Source organism: Melanerpes formicivorus, unplaced genomic scaffold, assembly GCF_026170545.1.
Source record: "Melanerpes formicivorus ecotype bairdi unplaced genomic scaffold, bMelFor1.0.p_v2 SCAF_129, whole genome shotgun sequence".
Classification (NCBI taxonomy): domain Eukaryota; kingdom Metazoa; phylum Chordata; class Aves; order Piciformes; family Picidae; genus Melanerpes; species Melanerpes formicivorus.
The window spans coordinates 227,463-249,014 of NW_027142481.1; the positions used below are offsets into that span (position 1 = coordinate 227,463).

Consider the following 21,552-nt stretch of genomic DNA (forward strand, 5'->3'; position numbering starts at 1 on the left):
GTGCCCTGCTCAGGAGCAGCTAAAGCCTCCTGTTCCTATCCTGTGCTCAGGAGCAGCTAAAGCCTCCTGTTCCTATCCTGTGCTCAGGAGCAGCTAAAGCCTCCTGTTCCTATCCTGTGCTCAGGAGCAGCTAAAGCCTCCTGTTCCTATCCTGTGCTCAGGAGCAGCTAAAGCCTCCTGTTCCTATCCTGTGCTCAGGAGCAGCTAAAGCCTCCTGTTCCTATCCTGTGCTCAGGAGCAGCTAAAGCCTCCTGTTCCTATCCTGTGCTCAGGAGCAGCTAAAGCCTCCTGTTCCTATCCTGTGCTCAGGAGCAGCTAAAGCCTCCTGTTCCTATCCTGTGCTCTGCTCAGGAGCAGCTAAAGCCTCCTGTTCCTATCCTGTGCTCTGCTCAGGAGCAGCTAAAGCCTCCTGTTCCTATCCTGTGCCCTGCTCAGGAGCAGCTAAAGCCTCCTGTTCCTGTCCTTTGCCCTGCTCAGGAGCTGTGCTCAGGAGCAGGGACCCCTCCTGCCAGCCTAGCTTTCTGAAGGCCTCATCCAGCCTTGCCTTGAACTCCTCCAGCAAGCCTCCAAAGCTTCTCTGTGCTGGCTGTGCCAGTGCCTCAGCACCCTCATGGGCAGTATCTTCTTCCTCCTTCCTCACCTCAGGCCAGCTGATTCCAGTATGAAGCCCTCAGCCCTCACCCTGGCACTCCAGGCCATGGTAAAATGTCCCTGCCCAGCTCTTCTGCAGCCCCTTCCCATCCTGGAAGGCTTCTTGGAGCCTTTTCTCCAGGCTGCACAGCCCCAGCTCTCCCAGCCTGTCCCCACAGCAGAGGCTCTCCAGCCTCTGACTATCTTTGTGGCCTCCTCTGGACCTGCTCCAGCAGTCCCAGGGCCTCACTGCAGGGGAGGGCTGAGCAGAGCAGAGGGGCAGAATCCCCTCCCTGCCCCTGCTGCCCACACTGCTGGGGCTCAGCCCAGCACAGCCTTGCTTTCTGGGCTGCCAGCTCCCCTTGCTGCCTCCTGGGGAGCTGCTCCTCCCCCAGCACCCCCAGGGCCTTCTCCTCACCACTGCTCTCTGCCCCTTCCCCACCCAGCCTGGCTCTGTGCTTGGCACTGCCCTGAGCCAGCTGCAGGACCTTGCACCACCCAGCCTGCTGTCCCTGGCCAGCTGCTGAGGCTGCCTCCATCCCACTGCCCCTGGCACCCACAAGGTTCCCAGTACGGCCCCCATTTGCCTCTGGTTTCCTCTGAGACACCCAGCCCCTGCCTGCTGCTTTCTAAGTGCCACCATGGAGCCCAAGAGCAAAGGAACCCTCCTGACACAGGCAGCATGGCAGCACCTGCAGAGAGAGGGGGCAGAGGGGGGCCCCAGCCTTGCACCCTTCTCATCAGCCCCTCTGTCTTGGGCTGAAGATCAGCTCAAAGCCTTGCAGCTCTCTGGGGTGGTCACTGCTTGCCCACATCCCCTGCCCAGGCTGGGCTGATCACTTCATCCAGTTCCAGGCTGTGCCTCAAGCAGCTCCTTTCCCCTGGTGCCTGGCAGCAAGCAAGGCAGAGGAATGCTCACCTTGGGCCCACAGGCATCAGCTGTCCTCTCTGCTCTGTCACAGGGATCAGCACAGCAGCAGCCTGCACAGACAGAGGGCAGAAGCAGCAAGGTGAGAGAGACTTCTCACTGGGCTCAGAGGAGCCCCCAGCTATTAGTGATGACAACAGCCACCCCCCAAGGGAGGTCATGACAGGAGGAGCACTGCTGCCTGCCTGCCAGCCTCCTGAGCACTGCTAACCCCAGAAGATGGAGAAAGGCATGGCTTGGGGAGTGCTGCCTCACTGGGATCCCCAAGGGTGGCTGATGACAGAAAAAACACCTCTGAGTAGAGGGGAAAGCAGCTGTAGAACTGAAGAAACCAAACAGGAACCCCTGGGGGCAGGGCAGGACTCCCTTCCCCTTGGGAGGCTCCAAACACAGCCCCCTGCACCTCCTCTGACTCCAAGCACAGCCCCCTGCACCTCCTCTGACTCCAAACACAGCCCCCTGCACCTCCTCTGACTGACTCCAAACACAGCCCCCTGCACCTCCTCTGACTGACTCCAAACACAGCCCCCTGCACCTCCTCTGACTGACTCCAAGCACAGCCCCCTGCACCTCCTCTGACTCCAAGCACAGCCCCCTGCACCTCCTCTGACTGACTCCAAACACAGCCCCCTGCACCTCCTCTGACTGACTCCAAGCACAGCCCCCTGCACCTCCTCTGACTCCAAGCACAGCCCCCTGCACCTCCTCTGACTCCAAGCACAGCCCCCTGCACCTCCTCTGACTCCAAACACAGCCCCCTGCACCTCCTCTGACTGACTCCAAGCACAGCCCCCTGCACCTCCTCTGACTGACTCCAAACACAGCCCCCTGCACCTCCTCTGACTGACTCCAAGCACAGCCCCCTGCACCTCCTCTGACTGACTCCAAGCACAGCCCCCTGCACCTCCTCTGACTCCAAACACAGCCCCCTGCACCTCCTCTGACTGACTCCAAACACAGCCCCCTGCACCTCCTCTGACTCCAAACACAGCCCCCTGCACCTCCTCTGACTCCAAGCACAGCCCCCTGCACCTCCTCTGACTCCAAGCACAGCCCCCTGCACCTCCTCTGACTGACTCCAAGCACAGCCCCCTGCACCTCCTCTGACTGACTCCAAGCACAGCCCCCTGCACCTCCTCTGACTGACTCCAAGCACAGCCCCCTGCACCTCCTCTGACTCCAAGCACAGCCCCCTGCACCTCCTCTGACTCACTCCAAACACAGCCCCCTGCACCTCCTCTGACTGACTCCAAGCACAGCCCCCTGCACCTCCTCTGACTCCAAACACAGCCCCCTGCACCTCCTCTGACTGACTCCAAGCACAGCCCCCTGCACCTCCTCTGACTGACTCCAAACACAGCCCCCTGCACCTCCTCTGACTGACTCCAAACACAGCCCCCTGCACCTCCTCTGACTCCAAACACAGCCCCCTGCACCTCCTTTGACTGACTCCAAGCACAGCCCCCTGCACCTCCTCTGACTCCAAGCACAGCCCCTGCACCTCCTCTGACTCCAAACACAGCCCCCTGCACCTCCTCTGACTGACTCCAAACACAGCCCCCTGCACCTCCTCTGACTGACTCCAAACACAGCCCCCTGCACCTCCTCTGACTGACTCCAAGCACAGCCCCCTGCACCTCCTCTGACTGACTCCAAACACAGCCCCCTGCACCTCCTCTGACTCCAAACACAGCCCCCTGCACCTCCTCTGACTGACTCCAAACACAGCCCCCTGCACCTCCTCTGACTGACTCCAAACACAGCCCCCTGCACCTCCTCTGACTGACTCCAAACACAGCCCCCTGCACCTCCACTGACTCCAAGCACAGCCCCCTGCACCTCCTCTGACTGACTCCAAGCACAGCCCCCTGCACCTCCTCTGACTGACTCCAAACACAGCCCCCTGCACCTCCACTGACTCCAAACACAGCCCCCTGCACCTCCTCTGACTCCAAACACAGCCCCCTGCACCTCCTCTGACTGACTCCAAGCACAGCCCCCTGCACCTCCTCTGACTGACTCCAAACACAGCCCCCTGCACCTCCTCTGACTGACTCCAAACACAGCCCCCTGCACCTCCTCTGACTGACTCCAAACACAGCCCCCTGCACCTCCTCTGACTGACTCCAAACACAGCCCCCTGCACCTCCTCTGACTGACTCCAAACACAGCCCCCTGCACCTCCTCTGACTGACTCCAAGCACAGCCCCCTGCACCTCCTCTGACTGACTCCAAACACAGCCCCCTGCACCTCCTCTGACTCCAAACACAGCCCCCTGCACCTCCTCTGACTGACTCCAAACACAGCCCCCTGCACCTCCTCTGACTGACTCCAAGCACAGCCCCCTGCACCTCCTCTGACTCCAAGCACAGCCCCCTGCACCTCCTCTGACTCCAAGCACAGCCCCCTGCACCTCCTCTGACTGACTCCAAACACAGCCCCCTGCACCTCCTCTGACTCCAAGCACAGCCCCCTGCACCTCCTCTGACTGACTCCAAACACAGCCCCCTGCACCTCCTCTGACTGACTCCAAACACAGCCCCCTGCACCTCCACTGACTCCAAACACAGCCCCCTGCACCTCCTCTGACTCCAAGCACAGCCCCCTGCACCTCCACTGACTCCAAACACAGCCCCCTGCACCTCCACTGACTCCAAACACAGCCCCCTGCACCTCCACTGACTCCAAACACAGCCCCCTGCACCTCCTCTGACTCCAAGCACAGCCCCCTGCACCTCCTCTGACTCCAAACACAGCCCCCTGCACCTCCTCTGACTCCAAGCACAGCCCCCTGCACCTCCTCTGACTCCAAACACAGCCCCCTGCACCTCCTCTGACTCCAAACACAGCCCCCTGCACCTCCTCTGACTGACTCCAAGCACAGCCCCCTGCACCTCCTCTGACTCCAAGCACAGTCCCCTGCACCTCCTCTGACTGACTCCAAGCACAGCCCCCTGCACCTCCTCTGACTCCAAGCACAGTCCCCTGCACCTCCTCTGACTGACTCCAAGCACAGCCCCCTGCACCTCCTCTGACTGACTCCAAGCACAGCCCCCTGCACCTCCTCTGACTCCAAGCACAGCCCCCTGCACCTCCTCTGACTCCAAGCACAGCCCCCTGCACCTCCTCTGACTCCAAGCACAGTCCCCTGCACCTCCTCTGACTGATTCCAAACACAGCCCCCTGCACCTCCTCTGACTGACTCCAAGCACAGCCCCCTGCACCTCCTCTGACTGACTCCAAGCACAGCCCCCTGCACCTCCTCTGACTGACTCCAAACACAGCCCCCTGCACCTCCTCTGACTCCAAACACAGCCCCCTGCACCTCCTCTGACTCCAAGCACAGCCCCCTGCACCTCCTCTGACTCCAAGCACAGTCCCCTGCACCTCCTCTGACTGACTCCAAACACAGCCCCCTGCACCTCCTCTGACTCCAAGCACAGCCCCCTGCACCTCCTCTGACTCCAAACACAGCCCCCTGCACCTCCTCTGACTCCAAGCACAGCCCCCTGCACCTCCTCTGACTCCAAACACAGCCCCCTGCACCTCCTCTGACTCCAAGCACAGTCCCCTGCACCTCCTCTGACTGACTCCAAGCACAGCCCCCTGCACCTCCTCTGACTGACTCCAAGCACAGCCCCCTGCACCTCCACTGACTCCAAACACAGCCCCCTGCACCTCCTCTGACTCCAAACACAGCCCCCTGCACCTCCTCTGACTGACTCCAAGCACAGCCCCCTGCACCTCCACTGACTCCAAACACAGCCCCCTGCACCTCCTCTGACTCCAAGCACAGCCCCCTGCACCTCCTCTGACTCCAAGCACAGCCCCCTGCACCTCCTCTGACTCCAAGCACAGTCCCCTGCACCTCCTCTGACTGATTCCAAACACAGCCCCCTGCACCTCCTCTGACTGACTCGAAGCACAGCCCCCTGCACCTCCTCTGACTGACTCCAAGCACAGCCCCCTGCACCTCCTCTGACTGACTCCAAACACAGCCCCCTGCACCTCCTCTGACTCCAAACACAGCCCCCTGCACCTCCTCTGACTCCAAGCACAGCCCCCTGCACCTCCTCTGACTCCAAGCACAGCCCCCTGCACCTCCTCTGACTGACTCCAAACACAGCCCCCTGCACCTCCTCTGACTCCAAACACAGCCCCCTGCACCTCCTCTGACTCCAAACACAGCCCCCTGCACCTCCTCTGACTGACTCCAAACACAGCCCCCTGCACCTCCTCTGACTCCAAGCACAGCCCCCTGCACCTCCTCTGACTCCAAGCACAGCCCCCTGCACCTCCTCTGACTGACTCCAAGCACAGCCCCCTGCACCTCCTCTGACTCCAAGCACAGCCCCCTGCACCTCCTCTGACTGACTCCAAACACAGCCCCCTGCACCTCCTCTGACTCCAAACACAGCCCCCTGCACCTCCTCTGACTCCAAACACAGCCCCCTGCACCTCCTCTGACTGACTCCAAACACAGCCCCCTGCACCTCCTCTGACTCCAAGCACAGCCCCCTGCACCTCCTCTGACTCCAAGCACAGCCCCCTGCACCTCCTCTGACTCCAAGCACAGCCCCCTGCACCTCCTCTGACTGACTCCAAGCACAGCCCCCTGCACCTCCTCTGACTCCAAGCACAGCCCCCTGCACCTCCTCTGACTGACTCCAAGCACAGTCCCCTGCACCTCCTCTGACTGACTCCAAACACAGCCCCCTGCACCTCCTCTGACTCCAAGCACAGCCCCCTGCACCTCCTCTGACTGACTCCAAGCACAGCCCCCTGCACCTCCTCTGACTGATTCCAAACACAGCCCCCTGCACCTCCTCTGACTGACTCCAAGCACAGCCCCCTGCACCTCCTCTGACTGACTCCAAGCACAGCCCCCTGCACCTCCACTGACTCCAAGCACAGCCCCCTGCACCTCCTCTGACTCCAAGCACAGCCCCCTGCACCTCCTCTGACTGACTCCAAGCACAGCCCCCTGCACCTCCTCTGACTCCAAGCACAGCCCCCTGCACCTCCTCTGACTCCAAGCACAGCCCCCTGCACCTCCTCTGACTCCAAGCACAGCCCCCTGCACCTCCTCTGACTCCAAGCACAGTCCCATGCACCTCCTCTGACTGATTCCAAACACAGCCCCCTGCACCTCCTCTGACTGACTCCAAGCACAGCCCCCTGCACCTCCTCTGACTGACTCCAAGCACAGCCCCCTGCACCTCCACTGACTCCAAACACAGCCCCCTGCACCTCCTCTGACTCCAAGCACAGCCCCCTGCAGCTCCTCTGACTCCAAACACAGCCCCCTGCACCTCCTCTGACTCCAAGCACAGCCCCCTGCACCTCCTCTGACTGACTCCAAACACAGCCCCCTGCACCTCCTCTGACTCCAAACACAGCCCCCTGCACCTCCTCTGACTGACTCCAAACACAGCCCCCTGCACCTCCTCTGACTCCAAGCACAGTCCCCTGCACCTCCTCTGACTGACTCCAAACACAGCCCCCTGCACCTCCTCTGACTCCAAGCACAGCCCCCTGCACCTCCTCTGACTGACTCCAAACACAGCCCCCTGCACCTCCTCTGACTGACTCCAAGCACAGCCCCCTGCACCTCCTCTGACTGACTCCAAGCACAGCCCCCTGCACCTCCTCTGACTGACTCCAAGCACAGCCCCCTGCACCTCCTCTGACTCCAAGCACAGCCCCCTGCACCTCCTCTGACTGACTCCAAGCACAGTCCCCTGCACCTCCTCTGACTGACTCCAAGCACAGTCCCCTGCACCTCCTCTGACTGACTCCAAGCACAGCCCCCTGCACCTCCTCTGACTGACTCCAAGCACAGCCCCCTGCACCTCCTCTGACTGACTCCAAGCACAGCCCCCTGCACCTCCTCTGACTGACTCCAAACACAGCCCCCTGCACCTCCTCTGACTGACTCCAAGCACAGCCCCCTGCACCTCCTCTGACTGACTCCAAGCACAGCCCCCTGCACCTCCTCTGACTGACTCCAAGCACAGCCCCCTGCACCTCCTCTGACTGACTCCAAGCACAGCCCCCTGCACCTCCTCTGACTCCAAGCACAGCCCCCTGCACCTCCACTGACTCCAAACACAGCCCCCTGCACCTCCACTGACTCCAAACACAGCCCCCTGCACCTCCACTGACTCCAAACACAGCCCCCTGCACCTCCTCTGACTCCAAGCACAGCCCCCTGCACCTCCTCTGACTCCAAACACAGCCCCCTGCACCTCCTCTGACTCCAAGCACAGCCCCCTGCACCTCCTCTGACTCCAAACACAGCCCCCTGCACCTCCTCTGACTCCAAACACAGCCCCCTGCACCTCCTCTGACTGACTCCAAGCACAGCCCCCTGCACCTCCTCTGACTCCAAGCACAGTCCCCTGCACCTCCTCTGACTGACTCCAAGCACAGCCCCCTGCACCTCCTCTGACTCCAAGCACAGTCCCCTGCACCTCCTCTGACTGACTCCAAGCACAGCCCCCTGCACCTCCTCTGACTGACTCCAAGCACAGCCCCCTGCACCTCCTCTGACTCCAAGCACAGCCCCCTGCACCTCCTCTGACTCCAAGCACAGCCCCCTGCACCTCCTCTGACTCCAAGCACAGTCCCCTGCACCTCCTCTGACTGATTCCAAACACAGCCCCCTGCACCTCCTCTGACTGACTCCAAGCACAGCCCCCTGCACCTCCTCTGACTGACTCCAAGCACAGCCCCCTGCACCTCCTCTGACTGACTCCAAACACAGCCCCCTGCACCTCCTCTGACTCCAAACACAGCCCCCTGCACCTCCTCTGACTCCAAGCACAGCCCCCTGCACCTCCTCTGACTCCAAGCACAGTCCCCTGCACCTCCTCTGACTGACTCCAAACACAGCCCCCTGCACCTCCTCTGACTCCAAGCACAGCCCCCTGCACCTCCTCTGACTCCAAACACAGCCCCCTGCACCTCCTCTGACTCCAAGCACAGCCCCCTGCACCTCCTCTGACTCCAAACACAGCCCCCTGCACCTCCTCTGACTCCAAGCACAGTCCCCTGCACCTCCTCTGACTGACTCCAAGCACAGCCCCCTGCACCTCCTCTGACTGACTCCAAGCACAGCCCCCTGCACCTCCACTGACTCCAAACACAGCCCCCTGCACCTCCTCTGACTCCAAACACAGCCCCCTGCACCTCCTCTGACTGACTCCAAGCACAGCCCCCTGCACCTCCACTGACTCCAAACACAGCCCCCTGCACCTCCTCTGACTCCAAGCACAGCCCCCTGCACCTCCTCTGACTCCAAGCACAGCCCCCTGCACCTCCTCTGACTCCAAGCACAGTCCCCTGCACCTCCTCTGACTGATTCCAAACACAGCCCCCTGCACCTCCTCTGACTGACTCCAAGCACAGCCCCCTGCACCTCCTCTGACTGACTCCAAGCACAGCCCCCTGCACCTCCTCTGACTGACTCCAAACACAGCCCCCTGCACCTCCTCTGACTCCAAACACAGCCCCCTGCACCTCCTCTGACTCCAAGCACAGCCCCCTGCACCTCCTCTGACTGACTCCAAGCACAGCCCCCTGCACCTCCTCTGACTCCAAGCACAGCCCCCTGCACCTCCTCTGACTGACTCCAAACACAGCCCCCTGCACCTCCTCTGACTCCAAACACAGCCCCCTGCACCTCCTCTGACTCCAAACACAGCCCCCTGCACCTCCTCTGACTGACTCCAAACACAGCCCCCTGCACCTCCTCTGACTCCAAGCACAGCCCCCTGCACCTCCTCTGACTCCAAGCACAGCCCCCTGCACCTCCTCTGACTCCAAGCACAGCCCCCTGCACCTCCTCTGACTCCAAGCACAGCCCCCTGCACCTCCTCTGACTCCAAGCACAGCCCCCTGCACCTCCTCTGACTGACTCCAAGCACAGCCCCCTGCACCTCCTCTGACTCCAAGCACAGCCCCCTGCACCTCCTCTGACTGACTCCAAGCACAGTCCCCTGCACCTCCTCTGACTGACTCCAAACACAGCCCCCTGCACCTCCTCTGACTCCAAGCACAGCCCCCTGCACCTCCTCTGACTCCAAGCACAGTCCCATGCACCTCCTCTGACTGATTCCAAACACAGCCCCCTGCACCTCCTCTGACTGACTCCAAGCACAGCCCCCTGCACCTCCTCTGACTGACTCCAAGCACAGCCCCCTGCACCTCCACTGACTCCAAACACAGCCCCCTGCACCTCCTCTGACTCCAAGCACAGCCCCCTGCAGCTCCTCTGACTCCAAACACAGCCCCCTGCACCTCCTCTGACTCCAAGCACAGCCCCCTGCACCTCCTCTGACTGACTCCAAACACAGCCCCCTGCACCTCCTCTGACTCCAAACACAGCCCCCTGCACCTCCTCTGACTGACTCCAAACACAGCCCCCTGCACCTCCTCTGACTCCAAGCACAGTCCCCTGCACCTCCTCTGACTGACTCCAAACACAGCCCCCTGCACCTCCTCTGACTCCAAGCACAGCCCCCTGCACCTCCTCTGACTGACTCCAAGCACAGCCCCCTGCACCTCCTCTGACTGACTCCAAGCACAGCCCCCTGCACCTCCTCTGACTCCAAGCACAGCCCCCTGCACCTCCTCTGACTGACTCCAAGCACAGTCCCCTGCACCTCCTCTGACTGACTCCAAGCACAGTCCCCTGCACCTCCTCTGACTGACTCCAAGCACAGCCCCCTGCACCTCCTCTGACTGACTCCAAGCACAGCCCCCTGCACCTCCTCTGACTGACTCCAAGCACAGCCCCCTGCACCTCCTCTGACTGACTCCAAACACAGCCCCCTGCACCTCCTCTGACTGACTCCAAGCACAGCCCCCTGCACCTCCTCTGACTGACTCCAAGCACAGCCCCCTGCACCTCCTCTGACTGACTCCAAGCACAGCCCCCTGCACCTCCTCTGACTCCAAGCACAGCCCCCTGCACCTCCTCTGACTGACTCCAAGCACAGCCCCCTGCACCTCCTCTGACTGACTCCAAGCACAGCCCCCTGCACCTCCTCTGACTCCAAGCACAGCCCCCTGCACCTCCTGTGACTGACTCCAAACACAGCCCCCTGCACCTCCTCTGACTGACTCCAAGCACAGCCCCCTGCACCTCCTCTGACTGACTCCAAGCACAGCCCCCTGCACCTCCTCTGACTCCAAGCACAGCCCCCTGCACCTCCTCTGACTGACTCCAAGCACAGCCCCCTGCACCTCCTCTGGCTCCTGGGTTGGTTTTCAGATACCAGCTGACACCTGGGGCCTTGTTCAGAGAGTGGTTGAGGTTGGGAAGAACCTGAAAGCCCATCCAGTTCCAACTCCCTCCCACCAGCCCAGCTCCAGCCCCCTGCCATGGGCAGGGACACCTCCCACCACCCCCAGCTTGCTCAGGGCCTCATCCAGCTTGGCCCTGAGCCCCTCCAGGCAGGAGGCAGCCACAGCCTCCCTGGGCAGCCTAGGCCAGAGTCTCCCCAGCCTCACTCTCAAGGATCTCTTCCTCCTCTCCACTCTCAATCTCTCCTCTCCCAGCTCAAAGCCATTGTTCCTCAGCCTGTCACTCCCAGCCCTTGCCCAGAGTCCCTCCCCAGCTTCCCTGGAGCCTATTGAGGTACTGGAAGGCTGCTCTGAGCTCTCCCTGAAGCCCCAACTCTCCCTGCAGGGGAGGTTGTGCAGCCTTTGGATCATCTCTGTGGCCCTGCAAAGGATCCTTTTGGTGTGCCAGTATGACCCCTGCCCCTCCTGGACATCCCTTTCCCAGTGTGAGAAAGGAGCCAAAGTGGAGCCAGCAGAGGCTCTGGGGAGGTGCTGGCCTTCCACAGGCACTGCACTCCTACAAGCCAAGGCTCCTGAAGGTGACATAACTGAAGGTTAACAGCAACCTCCTGCCTTGGACAGGCCATCTGCAAGCAGAGAGCCACAGAACTGCTGAGGTTGGACCAGACCTTTGAGACCATCAAGTCCAACTGCTCAGCCAGAGCTCACAGCCCCAACCACTGCTGAGCCACTGCCCTGCACCACCTCCCAGCACATCCATCCAGCTTTGCAACACCTCCAGCCATGGGGACTCCACCACCTCCCTGGGCAGCCTCTGCCAGTCCCTGACCACTCTGGCAGCAAAGAGATTCTTCCTCCTCTCCAAGCTAAGCCTCCCCTGGGGCAGCCTGAGGCCACTGCCTCTCCTCCTGGCCCTTGTTCCTAGGGAGCAGAGCCCAACCCCCCCTGGCTGCAGCCTCCTCTCAGGGAGCTGCAGAGAGCAAGGAGGTCTCCCTCAGCCTCCTCTGCTCCACACTCCCCACCCCCAGCTCCCTCAGCTGCTCCTCCCCAGCCCTCTTCTCCACACCCTTCCCCACCTTTCTTGCCCTTCCCTGGCCCTGCTCCAGCTCCTCCAGCTCCTTCTTGCAGCCAGGAGCCCAAAGCTCAGCCCAGCCCTCAAGCTGTGGCCTCCCCAGTGCTGAGCCCAGGGGCACAATCCCTGCCCTGCTCCTGCTGCCCAACCATTGCTGCTCCAGCCCAGGCTGCTGCTGCCCTTCTTGCCCCCCTGCCCACCCCCTGCCTCCTCTCCAGCTGCTGCCACCCAGCACCCCCAGGCCTTGCTCTGCTGGGCACTTTCCAGCCCCTCTGCCCCCAGCCTGGAGCCTTCCTGGGGTGGCTGTGCCCCAGGCTCAGGACCCAGCCCTTGGCCTTGTTGAGCCTCCTGCAGCTGAGCTCAGCCCTGGCTCCAGCCTGCCCAGGAGCCTCTGCAGAGCCTTCCTGCCCTCCAGCACAACTCTCCTGCCCCAATTTGGGGTCACCTGCAAACCTACTGAGGCTGCCTGGATCCCCTCATGCAGACCATTGATGAAGATGTGGTAGAGAACTGCTCCCAGCCCTGAGCCCTGGGGAACACCACTTGTTCCTGACCCCCCTGCTGCCCACACCACTGCTGCTCCAGGCCAGGCTGCTGATGGCCTTCTTGCCCACCTGGGCACCCCCTGCCTCCTCCCCAGCCCTCTTCTCCACACCCTTCCCCACCTTTCTTGCCTTTCTCTGGCCCTGCTCCAGCTCCTCAAGGTCCTTCTTGCAGTGAGGGCCCCAAAAGTGACCCCAGGGAATTACCTCCTTGAGATCCCCAGGCTTGGTGTGAGAGACAACTTCCCAACCACAAGAGAAAACAAAACCCTAACCACACCATGGCTGAATCCCTTCTTGTGGAGCTTTCAAGAGGAAGGGCAGGGCACCACCTGCTGGAGCTGCCCTCAGTGTGGGGAGTCAGAGGACCAGGCTGAGATCTGAAGGCCTCCCCCCCCCTCAATTCCTTCCTGCAGACAAAGAGGCCAGAAGCAACCCAAACCCTCCTTACCATTAGCTGTGCCTGGCCAGGGCTCAGAGCCAGCAAGGCTCTTGGACTTTGGAAGCACTGCATGGCCATCCCTAGGGAAAAGAAATGCTCAGAGAGCTTTGCAGCAAAGAGAAGCAAGCAAGCACATGGGATCAGCAGAGGCTGGGGGAGAGCTGCCCTGTGCTCTGCTGAGGCTGCTCTCAGAGCCAGCAGCTTTGGAGCATGCAGTCAGAGAGGCCAAGCACTGCTAGCTGGAACCACAGGGTGGCAGGGGGTGGAAGGGAGCCCTGCAGCTCATCCAGTCCAGGCCCCTTGCCAAGCAGCAGCACCTAGAAGGTCACCCAGGAGCACATCCAGGAGGGTGCTGAATGTCCCCAGAGATGGAGACTCCACCAGCCCTGGGGGCAGCCTGCCCCAGGCCTCCCTCACCCTGACAGCACAGAAGTTCCTCCTCATCTTCAGAGGAGCTTCTGAGCTTCCACTTTGTGCCCTTCCCCCTTGGGCTGTCCCTGGGCACCACTGAGCAGAGCCTGGCCCCATCCCCCTGACCCCCACCCTTGAAGGATTGATCAGCATTGATCAGGTGCCCCTCAGGCTGCTCTGCTCCAGGCTAAGCAGCCCCAGGGCTCTCAGCCTCTCCTCCCCAGAGCTGTTCCCAGTGCCCTCAGCACCTTTGGAGCCCTTTGCTGTCCCCTCTCCAGCAGTTCCCTGCCCTTGAGCTGTGCAGCCCAGAGCTGGACACAGTGCTCCAGCTGTGGCCTCAGCAGGGCAGAGCAGAGGGGCAGCAGAACCTCTCTCACCTGCTGGCCACAACTCTCCTGGATGCAGCCCAGGAGTCCCTTGGCCTCCTTGGCCACCAGGGCACACTGCTGGCTCAGGGTCACCCTGTTGGCCCCCAGCACTCCCAGCTCCCTTGCCCCAGAGCTGCTCTGCAGCAGCTCAGCCCCAGCCTCTTGTCCATGCCCTCATGCAGTGATAGGAGAACACCAAGCAGCCCAGGGGGGTGTGCTCTGGGGAGCCATACCTGGTTGCTTTGAGCACCACTTTTGGGAGGTGTGTTTCCAGCATCCTTTTGGCTTCTTTCAGAGTCATCCCCTGGGTACTTACTCCATTAATGTAATGGATAATATCTAGTGCATGGAGACTCTCCTCTCTGGCAGCAACAGAGCTGGGGACAATGTCACTGATGTACACCACTTGGTAGAGGCTGTCATGACCCCCTGACAACAGCAAACCTTCAGAGGGCAGAGGGAGGCAAAGAGAAACCAAAAGGATCAAAGCCTTTCATAGAATCACAGAGTGCTCTGGGCTGGAAGGGAGCTGCAGAGCCCCTCCAGGCCAAGCCCCTGCCCTCAGCAGGGACATCCTCCCCTGCAGCAGCTTGCCCACAGCCCTCTCCAGCCTCCCCTGCAAGCTCTCCAGCCATGGGGCCACAACCACCTCCCTGGGCAACCTCTTGCAGGCTTCCAGCAGCCTCCTGGGGCAGAACTTGTTCCTCACATCCAATCTCCAGCTGCTCTGCTCTCATCTCAAACCATTGCCCCTGGGGCTGTCCCTGAAGCCCTTTGGCAGCAGTCCCTCTGCAGCCTGCTTGCAGCCCCTGCAGGGCCTGGGAGCTGCTCTCAGCTCTGCCTGCAGCCTTCTCTTCTGCAGGCTCAACACCCCCAGCTCCCTCAGCCTGGCCCCACAGCAGAGCTGCTCCAACCTCCTGAGCATCTTGCTGGCCTCCTCTGGAGCCTCTCCCTCAGGTCCAGGTCCTTTCTGTGTTGAAGGCTCCAGATCTGCACACAGTGCTCCAGGTGAGGTCTCCCCAGGGCAGAGCAGAGGGGCAGGATCCCTCTCTCCAGCTCTGGCCACCCTGCTTTGGCTGCAGCCCAGGCTGCCCTTGGCCTCCTGTGCCGCAGCCTCACCCTGCCTGCTCACTGGAAACAGAACTTGTGCCTGAGGGCAGAGAGCAGGATGCTGGTGTTACCTAGCTCCTCGTTGTGGCAGGTCAGGGTGATGTCAGGCAGCAGGTGGGGCAGGACTGGCATCTTGGGCAGCTCCAGCACCCGGCCCAGCACCAGCCGGACGGTGCGGGGGGCGGCGCGCAGGAAGCTGACGGCGTCGGTGTGGCTCATGCCGGTGACATCCAGGTCATTCACCTGGGGGGACACAGCCACACACACCTCCTGCTTGCACTCAGGCACTCCACACAGCCATAGAATCACAGCACCAACCAGGCTGGAAAAGACCTCAGAGCTCAGCCAGTCCAACCTGGGACCTAATCCCCAACCCCTCCTGACAGCTGAACCCTGGCTCCAAGAGCCACATCCAAGCCTTGCCTGAACCCCCCCAGGGATGGGGACTCCACCACCTCCCTGGGCAGCTCATTCCAGTGGCCAATTCCTCTTGTTGGGAAGAATTTCTTCCTAACATCCAGCCTAAACCTCCCCTGGCACAGCTTGAGACTGTGTCCTCTTGTTCTGCTGCTGGGGGCCTGGCAGAAGAGACCAACCCCCAGCTGGCTACAACCTCCCTGCAGGGAGTTGGAGAGAGCAAGAAGGTCTCCCCTGAGCCTCCTCTTCTCCAGGCTAAGCAACCCCAGCTCCCTCAGCCTCTCCTCACAGGGCTGTGCCCCAGACCCCTCCCCAGCCTTGTGCCCCAGACCCCTCCCCAGCTTTGTTGCCCTTCTCTGGACACCTTCCAGCAGCTCAACCTCTTTCCTAACCTCAGGAGCCCAGAGCTGGACACAGGACTCAAGCTGTGGCCTCAGCAGTGCTGAGCACAGGGCACAAGGACTTCCCTGCTCCTGCTGGCCACACTCTGCCTGACCCAGGCCAGGATGCCCTTGGCCTTCTGGGCCCCCTGGGCACACTGCTGGCTCCTGTGCAGCCAGCTGTCAGTCAGTCCCCCCCAGGTCCCCTGCTGTTTGGCAGCTCCCCCTCACCTTGATCAGCCTGTCTCCAGGCTGCAGCCTCCCATCACTCTTGGCAGGGTCCTGGACAATGTCATGGATGTAGCAGCCAATGTTGTCACTGCCTTTGGTCACTGTGAAGCCCAGGCTGCCCTTCTCTGACTTGGTCATGGTGACTTGGAGCTCAGCTTCCTGGGGGGCAGAGGACAGCACTTTGAGCACAGCCAGGCAGAGCAGCTCCAAAGCCTCCCTGACCTCAGGGCAGTCACAGCCAGCCAGCTGAGGTGCAACACAGCTTCCCAAGCCAGGGGTCCCAGCAGCAGGCTCAGCCCAGCTGCTTCCCAGCCTCTGCAGAGAGAGGCCTAAGGACAGTTTGCTCCTGCTGCAGATGGAGTGTGGCCTGGACCAGCTCTGCCACCTGCAAGACCTCACAGCTGAGGGCCAGCAGGGCTCAGGTGAAGAGACTGTAGGGTAACTGTGATTGGCAAAGCCCTTGAAGCTCACCCAGCCCAGTTTAAGGCCATGGAAGGCTTTTCAGCTGGAGAAGGCCTTTAAGCTGAGCTCCTGGTGCTCTGCTTTTACTTCACACTAAAATCTCACAGAGGAACAGAAGTGTGGGGAGCAAAGGCCTTGAAGCTCACCCAGCCCAAGCAAGGCTGGGGATAAACCATAGCCCTCAGCACCACAGCTCTGGAAACACCTCCAGGGCTGGGCACTCAACCCCCTCCCTGGGCAGCCTGGCTTGGAGAACTCCTCACTCCTTCCCAGTCCCCTCCAGCCCATGGCCAAGCCAACTTCCAGCTGGCCCACAGCAGCTGGCAGGGACATTTCTGGTCCTGAAGGACAGCAAAAGGCAGTTACTGGCTCATATTCCTCAGGGCTCTTCTCCAGCTGGCTGAGGAGGGAATCCATCCCTGCCAGGGCTAGGGCTGGCTCAGCAGCAGCAGCAGCAGCAGAGTCCTTCAGCAGAAGAGATGTGGGAACCTCAGGAACAGTCCTGCAGGTTGGGCTGGGTGGCAAATCCAACAGCTGATCACTGCAGATGCAAACAAGCAGGAAACAAACCCCCACCCCCCCCCAAAAGGGTCAGCTTCTAGAAGGGGGCTGCCAGCCAGGGGTCAGGGCATGGAGCACTTCTGACTGACCCTCAGCATCAGCCCCAGAAGAAAGGATTTCCCTGAGTGGCTCCAAGAAACTGGGTTTGTACCCAGCTGCTGCAGCACAGGGGAGATCAGTGTCACAGAATCATAGTTTCAGAGTTTCATTCAGGGTTGGAAGGGATCACAAGGATCAGCCAGTTCCAACCCCCCCTGCCATGGGCAGGGACACCCCACACTACATCAGGCTGCCCAGAGCCTCAGCCAGCCTGGCCTTAAACACCTCCAGGGACAGGGCCCCAACCACCTCCCTGCACAACCCATCCCAGGGCTTCACCACTCTCATGGGGAAGAACTTCCTCCTCCCCTCCAGCCTCAATCTCCCCACCTCCAGCTTCATTCCATTCCCCCTAGTCCTATCACTCCCTCAGATCCTGAGCAGTCCCTCCCCAGCCTTCCTGGAGCCCCCTTCAGATCCTGCAAGGCCACAATTAGGTCACCTCAGAGCCTTCTCTTCTCCAGACTGAACAGCCCCAACTCCTTCAGTCTGTCCTCACAGGAGAGCAGCTCCAGCCCTCTGCTCATCCTCCTGGCCCTGCTCTGGACACCTTCCAGCACCTCCAGATCCCTCTTGTCATAGGGGCTCCAGAACTGGAGGCAGGACTCCAGGTGGGGTCTCACCAGGGCTGAGCAGAGGGGGAGGATCACCTCCCTTGCCCTGCTGGCCACACTTCTCCTGCTGCAGCCCAGGATCTGGTTGGCTCTCTGGGCTGCAAGTGCACACTGAGAGCTCCTGGTGAGCTTCTCCCTCCCCCAGCACCCCCAAGGCTCTCTCCTCAGGGCTGCTTTCCAGCCAGTCCCTGCCCAGCCTGGATTTGTGCCTGGGATTGCCTCCACCCAGCTGCAGGACCCTGCCCTTGGTCTTGTTGAAACCTCCTGAGGTTGGCTTGTGCCCACCTCTCCAGCCTGCCCAGGTCCCCTCTGGATGGATCCCTTCCCTCCAGCTGTCTGCTGCACCACACAGCTTGGTGTCAGCAGCAAACCTGCTGAGGGGTGCACTCAGTGCCACTGTCCCTGGCACCCACAGAGATGTTGAACAAGCCTGGTCCCAGGGACTGATCCCTGAGGGACTCTGCTTGTCCCTGGCCTCCACTGGGCCATGGAGCCATTGACAGCCACTCTTTGGGTGCAGCCATCAAGCCAGTTCCTTATCCATCTAGTGGTCACCCATCACACCCATGTGTCACCAGCCTGCAGACCAGGATGTGCTGTGGCACAGTGTCGAAGGCTTTGCTCACTCAGTGCTGAGGGGTGGAAGGGGACCCCCTGGAGGTCATCCAGTCCAACCCCCACCCCTCCTGCCAGAGCAGGGGCACCCAGGAACACATCCAGGGGGGTTTGGGAAATGCCTCCAGGGCAGGAGACTCCACAACCTCTCTGGCAGCCTGCTCCAGGCCTCCAGCAGCCTCACACCAAAGAAGTTTCTCCTCCTGCTGAGGTGGAACCTCCTGGCTTCCAGTCTGTGTCCCCTGCCCCTTGGCCTGCCCCAGGACACCCCTGAGCAGAGCCTGGCCCCCCGCTGCTTGCCCCCCAGCCCTCAGCTATTCATCAACAGCTTTCCTCCCAGGCTGCTCTCCTCCAGGCTAACCACCCCCAGGGCTCTCAGCCTCTCCTCTTGGGGTAGTTTCAGGCCATGCCTTTAAAATGTAGCTGCTAACTGAGTGGGTCTGGCTGAAAAGTTAATGCTGGGGGAGGGGGAAGCTTCACCCAGCACACCTCCTCACTCAGATGTTGCAGGCCCTTCAGCATCCTCCCAGCCTCCTTTGGGTTACCCTGCAGTATTTTCCTGCTCCTCTACAACTGGGGAAAGCCCAGAACTGGACACACTCCTCCAGATGTGACCTCACCATGGCAGAGTAGAGGGGGGAGGAGAATCTCCTTGACCTGCTGGCCTCACTCTTCTTGCCACCCCCCTCCTCAGGATGCCATTGGCCTTCCTGGCCACATTGCTGCCCCACAGAGAACTTCCTGCCCCTAAGGACTTCCAAGGTCACAGTGTCACAGTTATCAGAGTGTCACTAAGGCTGGAAAGGACCTCAAAGATCAAGTCCAACCTATCAACACAGACCCCATGACTAGACCATGGCACCAAGTGCCACATCCAATCCCCTCCTGAACACCTCCAGGGATGGGGACTCCCACCACCTCCCTGGGCAGCTCATCCCATGGCCAATGACTAACAACTCTCTCTGTGAAGAACTTTCTCCTCACCTCGAGTCTAAACCTCCCTTGGCACAGCTTGAGACTGTGTCCTCTTGTTCTGCTGCTGGGGGCCTGGCAGAAGAGACCAACCCCCAGGCTGGCTCCAACCTCCCTGCAGGGAGTTGGAGAGAGCAAGAAGGTCTCCCCTGAGCCTCCTCTTCTGCAGGCTAAGCAACCCCAGCTCCCTCAGCCTCTCCTCACAGGGCTGTGCTCAAGGCCTCTCCCCAGCCTTGTGCCCCAGACCCCTCCCCAGCTTTGTTGCCCTTCTCTGGACACCTTCAAGTCTCTCAACCTCCTTCCTAAACTGAGGAGCCCAGAACTGGACACAGGACTCAAGCTGTGGCCTTCAGCAGTGCTGAGCACAGGGCACAAGGACTTCCCTGCTCCTGCTGGCCACACTCTGCCTGACCCAGGCCAGGATGCCCTTGGCACTCTTGGCAACCTGGGCACACTGCTGGTTCGTGTTCAGGCAGCTGTCAATCAGCACCCCCAGGTCCCTCTCTGCCTGGCTGCTCTCAGCCACTCTGCCCCCAGCCTGTGGCACTGCCTGGGGTTGCTGTGGCCCAAGTGCAGCCCCCTGGCACTTGGACTTGTTGAATGCCATCCTGTTGGCCTCTGCCCATCTGTCCAGCCTGGCAAGGTCCCTCTGCAGAGCCCTTCTGCCCTCTCACTGACCAACATCTGCTCCCAGCTTGGTGTCACCTGCAAATGTGCTGCTGACTGACTCCATTCCCTCATCCAGATCATCAATGAAGATGTTAAAGAGCACAGGGCCCAGCCCTGCTCCCTGGGGCACAGCACTGGTGCCTGGCTGCCAGCTGGCTGTGGCACCATTCACCAAAGGTCCTCCTCCATGGAGCTGCCTCTCCAGCAGGGCAGCCCCTGACTACCACTGGTGCCTGCTGCTGCTCCTCCCCAGGTGCAGGGCTCTACCCTTGCCCTTGGGGGAAGAGCCAGGAGCAACTCACCCGTGCTGCAGCTCTGCCCTGCCGGCAGCCCCCCGGCTCGGCGTGCGGGGGCGGTGGGGAGGGCCTCCCCCTGCCCTGCCAGAGCCTGGCTCACAGCTTCACCGGCAGCTTGGCACACGGCAGGTGCCCAGGCAGGGCCCCCCCCGGGCTGCCGGCTGCAGCCCCTCCTCATCGGCACTCCTGCTGCCGTCGCTGGAGCTCTCTCGCCGGGAGGGCGCTGGCAGGCTCCTCCCCGCCCGGTCTGCGGCTGCGGCTGCGGCTCCGCGGGGGTCGTTCTCGTCCGAGCTGTCGCCCTGCTCGCCGCAGCCTCCTCTGCTGACCTCGGGGAAGGCTTGCTGGGGGGAGTGGATGGGGGGTCTGGAGAGAGCAAGGACATCCAACCCATCAGACTCCACGCTCTGAGGGCAAGAAAGGAGCTGCAAGCAGCTCCCCCGCAGCCGGCGGGCAGTGACTGCCCCATGGCCCCTGCTGCCCCCCCGGCCCTGCTGCCCCATGGCCCTGCTGCCCCCCGGGCCCTGTTGCCCCCCGGCCCTGCTGCCCCCATGGCCCTGCTGCCCCCCCGGCCCCTGCTGCCCCCATGGCCCTGCTGCCCCCCGGCCCTGCTGCCCCCCAGCCCTGCTGCCCCATGGTCCTGCTGCCCCCCGGCCCTGCTGCCCCCATGATCCTGCTGCCCCCTGCTGCCCCCCGGCCCCTGCTGCCCCATGGTCCTGCTGCCCCCCGGCCCTGCTGCCCCCTGGCCCTGCTGCCCCATGGCTCTGCTGCCCCCCCGGCCCTGCTGCCCCATGGGCCCTGCTGCCCCATGGCCCTGCTGCCCCCTGCTGCCCCATGGCCCTGCTGCCCCATGGCCCTGCTGCCCCATGGCCCTGCTGCCCCATGGCTCTGCTGCCCCACAGCCCTGCTGCCCCATGGCCCTGCTGCCCCCTGCTGCCCCATGGCCCTACTGCCCCATGGCCCTGCTGCCCCATGGCCCTGCTGCCCCACAGCCCTGCTGCCCCATGGCCCCTGCTGCCCCCCGCTGCACACCACTGCAGTCCAACCTCTCCCCCCAGCACCACCTCAGCAGCTAAGCCCTCACTCATCACCATCTGAACCGTGCACAGGACACAGAATCAACCAGCTTGGAAAAGGCCTCAGAGCTCATCCAGCCCACCCTCTCCCCCAGCACCATCTGAGCAACTCAGCCATGGCACCAAGGGCCTCAGCCAGGCTCTCCCTAAACACCTCCAGGGATGGGGACTCCACCACCTACCCTGGGCAGCTCATCCCAGTGGCCAATTCCTCTTGCTGGGAAGAATTTCTTCCTCCCCTCCAGCCTAAACCTCCCCTGGCACAGCTTGAGACTGTGTCCTCTTGTTCTGCTGCTGGGGGCCTGGCAGAAGAGACCAACCCCCCAGCTGGCTACAACCTCCCTGCAGGG

General features: G+C 61.8%; 1 protein-coding gene across 1 annotated transcript in view; it reads right to left on the minus strand.

Annotated features, from left to right (window-relative positions):
• The window catches only part of PTPN13 (protein tyrosine phosphatase non-receptor type 13), a 157,412-nt gene that overhangs the window by 31,164 nt on the left and 104,696 nt on the right, over positions 1-21,552 (minus strand). The window contains 9 exon segments of the mRNA XM_068168025.1: positions 1,550-1,611; positions 12,934-13,004; positions 13,937-14,147; positions 14,885-15,056; positions 15,842-16,000; positions 16,670-16,844; positions 20,136-20,182; positions 20,185-20,277; positions 20,279-20,551. Of these exon segments, the coding sequence (XP_068024126.1) occupies positions 1,550-1,611; positions 12,934-13,004; positions 13,937-14,147; positions 14,885-15,056; positions 15,842-16,000; positions 16,670-16,844; positions 20,136-20,182; positions 20,185-20,277; positions 20,279-20,551 (1,263 nt within the window).